The sequence below is a fragment of the Scyliorhinus torazame genome, chromosome 19, assembly GCF_047496885.1.
Source record: "Scyliorhinus torazame isolate Kashiwa2021f chromosome 19, sScyTor2.1, whole genome shotgun sequence".
NCBI classification, from domain to species: Eukaryota; Metazoa; Chordata; class Chondrichthyes; order Carcharhiniformes; family Scyliorhinidae; genus Scyliorhinus; species Scyliorhinus torazame.
This window is the reverse complement of record NC_092725.1, coordinates 41,103,186-41,109,185: the sequence shown is the minus strand read 5'-3', so window position 1 is coordinate 41,109,185 and position 6,000 is coordinate 41,103,186. Positions and strand designations below refer to the sequence as shown.

Sequence of the window (6,000 nt, the reverse complement as noted above, 5' to 3'; positions counted from 1 at the left end):
CCTCAGGATTCTTGCTCCAATGTTCTGCTCAATAATCAGTGGAGCGTGTATAGGTTCAATGCAATTAATGTTCCCCTCAAGGTTTGAAGAGTCATTACTGACTAACTGCTGGTCTCCGAAGTTGGGATTTTGCGGTGTTGTGTTGAAGGGAGACATTTGTCCCTGCTGTAGATATGATTCAGGTTGTGTTATTTCCATTACCTGAGGATCAATGTCTTGTCCATTTTTTTGATCCGTACTAAAACACTGGCAATTCTCAGTCTGCTCCTTGCAAGTTAAACATTCAATTAATTTCGTTAGCAAATCCTCAGCATCCTTCTGTGGCCGTGCAGCATTATTAATCTCTGTTCGGCTTTAATGATCCTGAAGGTCAGCGCATAAACCTTTTTTCTTCGGGCTTGGACGAGGCGATTCCTTTGGCTTGTCTTCAGTTGGGCTTGAACAGTCTTCAGCGCTGTGCCCTTCATTGTAGCATGAGAGACCGTCATGTTCATGCTGCTGTGTAGTGGAGCATGGTAGGCTGTTATAGCCTTCTTGCTGTTCACGTGAGCATGGCAGATTTGCATCGTCTGCCGCTGGTTGGTCAGGAGAGGTTGCTAGACCCTCATGGTCTTGTTCCTGCAAGGACTGCGCTCTGGAGTCTTGCGTTCCTTCCATCGTGGAGTCCGTCCACGAGCTCGCTGTGGAAGCTTGTGACACTGGAGTCACTTCTGGTTCATGCGAGGACTGCACTCTGGAGTCTTGCATGTCTTCTTTCATAGAGTCGGGAACGTTGAGCGGGACGTGGACCACGCTCTGTGTGGCAGCAGGGCACTCTCCGTGTGCTTGCACCGCTCCCTGTCTGTTAATGTCAGGCTGCAGCATCATCCGGTACTGATAAGTTGGAACGTCATATCTGCTGGATTGAAGATCCTCAAATCCGAAAAATGAATCCGCATCTGCGTCGGATTCAATGTGGGGGCCGCCAATGTGCAACACGAAAGGTTCGTCCGAGTCATAGTCATATAGGACCACGGAGCTATCATTGGGCTCGCGAGGTCCGGAAACACTGTAAAGATCGTCATCGAAGTATTCAAGGTCGGAATCATCGGCTTGTGCGTAGGTAACTGCTTGTCGGAGGGTTCTTCGGAGGTCAAATTCATCTCCTGGGTCAATTTGCGGCACTGTGCTGTCATTCCAGGTGAGGGAAGGTTGTTTTACAGCTTTAACAGATTTTTGTTTTTTTGATTTGGGACGTTTCCCTTTTAAATTGGATTTGGGACATTTCCCTTTTAAATTGGTGCAGTCTGGGGCCTCTGACATCCTGACGCTCGGTATGTAGCACGTAGGAAGCGACTGCGCATGCTCAGATCGCTGTTCCTTTACCGATGGCCGTTTTCTTGACTGCGCATGCGAAGCATCTCGCGCATGCGCAAACGAAACTTCCGGTTCTGCGCACTGCTCGCGCAACTGTGCTAGCGTTATACCTTTAGCAAGATGGCCGCCGACCTCGACCCAGCCTTCTCTCAGGCCCGGGATTTTGGCTTCTGGGAATTCGGGCTCCGGGATCCCAGCCACGAGGTGAGTACTGCAGCTTTTCTTACCTTTATGTGCCGATTGGATTGCGATTTCTTCACAGTACTTGGAGAATTTGTCCATGACTGCCTGGTAATCGTACCTTTGCTGCCTCCTGAAGAACCTGAACCTTCTGAATATTTCTCTTGCCCTTGCACCGGCGATGGTGAGGAGAAATTCAATTTTTTCGCTATCATCCAGGTCTTGGAGTTCAGCTGCCACCAGGAACAATTCGAACATTTGCCGGAATCGCCGCCAGTTTTCGCGGAGATCGCCGTAGCACTGGAGCGCCTGCGGAACCGGGAGCTCGTACATCATGCCTGGGCACTGCTGGTTGTCTGTGTACACTGAGGTATGCCGGCAGGTATCGATCCACTCCTGTACCATGTGGTGTTGGGTGCTCTGGTGCACAGATGAGCCAACACAGTTGTATGTGGTACAACTCTATTTTATTATAACTCTTATAATACAGTTCGTTCTGGATACTCTGCACGTGCTGTCTCCCTGAGTGTGTTTGGCAATAGATGTGTCCTGGTTCTCCTCTGCAGCTAATACTGACCACCGGGGGTCGTGTCTGTGCTTTTATATCTTTCTGTCATTGGTTGTGGTGTTGTGTGTTCTGATTTGTCTGTTGGTGTGTCTATCATGATGTGTGTGTTTGAATATCATGACACTGGGGGGGGCGGGCGCGGGGCGATCTGGCCCCGGGGGGTGCCCCCACGGTGGCCTGGCCCGCGATCGGGGCCCACCGATCCGCGGGCGGGCCTGTGCCGTGGGGGCACTCTTTTCCTTCCGCCTTCGCCACGGTCTCCACCATGGCGGAGCAGGAAGAGACTCCCTCCACTGCGCATGCGTGGGGATGCCGTGAGCGCCCGCTGACGCTCCCGCGCTTGCACCGCCCGGCGATGTCATTTCTGCGCCAGCTGGCAGGGCACCAAAGGCCTTTCCCGCCAGCTGGCGGGGCGGAAATCAGTCCAGCGCGGGCCTAGCCCCTCAAGTCTAGGGCTCAGCCGCTCAAGGGGCGGAGGGTTGTGCACCTTTGGGGCGGCGCGATGCCGTACTGATTCGCGCCGTTTTTGGTGCCGGTCGGCGGACATCGCGCCGATTACGGAGAATTTTGCCCCATATATTCACCTTTTCAACTGTATCATCATTGATGGATGTAGCATTTGATTATGTCACTCGGTGTCATAACTTCTATAGCAGGGTGCAGAATGGTGTCAACAATTCTGGCTACAAAAAAGAAAGATAATCTGGTCAGGATATCTGCTGACATGTGAACAAGGTTCTGCTCAGACCTCAGCACGCAATGAAGACAGCGTAACAGGTGATGACAGACATGCCCACTGCCAAGGCTTTCAGCCATGATGTGGAGATGCCGGCGTTAGACTGGGGTGAGCACAGTAAGAAGTCTTACAACACCAGGTTAAAGTCCAACAGGTTTGTTTCAAACACTAGCTTTCGGAGCACTGCTCCTTCCTCAGGTGAATGCTGAAAGCCTTACAAGACTTTCAGCATTCTCGATGTGAAATGTGGATTCTGGCAGATCCTTGAAATTAACCACATTTATGTCCCTGGTAGGTAGAAATGCCCTATGAAATCTCCAGCAATGCATGGAACAACCTTTTTGCAGGCCAACCTTGTGAGATCATTGTTGATGACATTCTGGTTTGGGGTCGTACTATGCAAGGACATGATACATGTCTCTGTCAGAATCAAGACTATCTATTAAAGTTATACCCTGTGAAATGCATATTCAGGGTCAACCAGGTTCCTTACGTGAGTCATTTACTCACACACGATGGTATAAAGTCTGATCCAGACAAAATGATGTCGATACAACAGATGATCATTCCTGTGAGCAAGCACGCTTTACAATGCTTTCTTGGTGTGACAAATTATCTTTCTAAGTTTATACAGTGTTACAGTGAGATCATTGAACCTCTTCATCAACTTCTCCACCAGATGTCGAATGGTGCTGGCAAGAGTGGTCTTCAACAGACAGTCACAACCCTACGGTGTTGCAATATTTTGACGTTTAGGCACACATATCAGCTGACGTCTCCCAGCATGGACTTGATGCAGTCTGCATCCAGAATGGTGGGCCAATAGCCTTTGCTTCAAGGGCCCTCACTAACACTGAGACTCCCTGTGCACAGATTGAAAAGGAACCTCTTCCTTTAATCTTCACCTGTCAGAAATGTCATGACTTCATATGTGGTCATTCTGTAACTGTTGAAACAGATTAGCAGCCACTCATAATTATCTTTAAAAAGCCTCCACACAATGTCTGGATGGCTGCGACGCATGATGCTAAAGTTGCAACATTATAACCTCAGCATTGTCTACAAACGTGCCAAGGACGGTAGCATAGTGGTAAGCATAATTACTTCACAGCTCCAGGGTCCCAGGTTCGATTCCCGGCTTGGATCACTGTCTGTGCGGAGTCTGCACATTCTCCCTGTGGGTGCGTGGGTTTCCTCTGGGTGCTCCGGTTTCCTCCCACAGTCCAAAGATGAGCAGGTTAGGTGCATTGGCCATGATAAATTGCCCTCAGTGTCCAAAATTGCCCTTAGTGTTGGGTGGGATTACTGGGTTATGGGCATAGGGTGGGGGTGTGGGCTTGGGTAGGGTGCCATAGAACATAGAACATTACAGCGCAGTACAGGCCCTTCGGCCCTCGATATTGCGCCGACCTGTGAAACCACTCTAAAGCCCATCTACACTATCCCCTTATCGTCCATATGTCTATCCAATGGCCATTTGAATGCCCTTAATGTTGGTGAGTCCACTACTGTTGCAGGCAGGGCATTCCATGCCCTTACTACTCTCTGACATCTGTCCTATACCTATCGCCCCTCAATTTAAAGCTATGTCCCCTCGTGCTAGCATCACCATCCGAGGAAAAAGGCTCTCACTGTCCACCCTATCTAATCCTCTGATCCTCTTGTATGCCTCAATTAATTCACCTCTTCACCCTCTCTCTAAGGAAATCAGCCTCAAATCCCTCAGCCTTCCCTCATAAGATCTTCCCTCCATACCAGGCAACATTCTGGTAAATCTCCTCTGCACCCTTTCCAAAGCTTCCACATCCTTCCTATAATGCGGCGACCAGAATTGTACGCAATACTCCAAATGCGGCCGCACCAGAGTTTTGTACAGCTGTAACATGACCTCATGGCTCCGAAACTCAATCCCTCGACCAATAAAAGCTAACACACCGTACGCCTTCTTAACAACCCTCTCCACCTGCGTGGCAACTTTCAGGGATCTATGTACATGGACACCGAGATCTCTCTGTTCATCCACACTACCAAGAATCTTACCATTAGCCCAGTACTCTGTCTTCCTGTTATTCCTTCCAAAATGAATCACCTCATACTTTTCTGCATTAAACTCCATTTGCCACCTCTCAACCCAGCTCTGCAGCTTATCTATGTCCCTCTGTAACTTGTAACATCCTTCCGCACTGTCCATAACTCCACCGACTTTAGTGTCATCTGCAAATCTACTCACTCCTCCTTCTGCGCCCTCCTCCAGGTCATTTATAAAAATGACAAACAGCAGTGGCCCCAAAACAGATCCTTGTGGTACACCACTAGTAAGTGGACTCCAGTCTGAACATTTACCATCAACCACCACCATTTGTCTTCTTCCAGCTAGCCAATTTCTGATCCAAACTGCGAAATCACCTATCTCACTTTTTTGCTTTTAACCTGCATCCGTTTGTATTTCCACCTTTACTCCACACACTTGACCATATCTGAAATTTTACCTCGACTTGAAATCATTTGGCAATCTTGTTCCACTTCAATTTTGTGCAAATATTCATCTAAACTGTCTTTGATTTCTAATCATACTGATCATTTTGGGAAGTAATTAGATGTGATGGTTAAAACTGTTGCATCTTTTATTGTGTTTCTTGACCGGTCTCAGTTGGTCCTGTACGCCTACCGAACAAGAACGATCTGTTAATGTACCTCGCTCTGCAAATGGAAGAATCACCATTGTGTGTGCAACCAAAAGAGAAGGAGAAAATTAAAGTGAGTATTTCATAGGATGGAATTTGTCATGTCAATTACACAATGTGGTGTGACCATCCGAGCTGGTTCACTCTTCCTGTCTATTGATCCGACACAGCAAAGACCAGAATAAAAATATAACTGTCCATTAACAATGGCTAAACATAATGGGCTGGATTCTCCATTTGGGTGACAATGGGCTGGATTTTCCGATTTTGAGCCTATGACCGGAGCATGTATCTAGTCTTGTGACCAAAAAGTTGGGGCTGACCCGCACTGAAGCTCCGCCCGATAGAGGGCGAACAGCCGCGCCACGTAAAGCCCCGGCTTTACCTGCAGATATGGATGGAGAATTGCCGGGTCCGTGGCCACGCATACGCACGGCGGCGACCTGCAGCGATCGTGCCGTACAACATTGGTGCCG

At 48.8% G+C, this 6,000-nt stretch overlaps 1 protein-coding gene across 1 annotated transcript in view; it reads left to right on the top strand.

The window, feature by feature from the left end:
* Positions 1–5,495: 5,495 nt before the first annotated feature.
* LOC140395905 (cytidine and dCMP deaminase domain-containing protein 1-like) overlaps positions 5,496–6,000 on the top strand; it is a 130,864-nt gene continuing 130,359 nt past the window's right edge. The window contains exon 1 of the mRNA XM_072483961.1: positions 5,496–5,597. Coding sequence (XP_072340062.1) covers positions 5,529–5,597 — 69 coding nt within the window. The 5' untranslated portion in view covers positions 5,496–5,528. The remainder of the gene's footprint in view (positions 5,598–6,000) is intronic.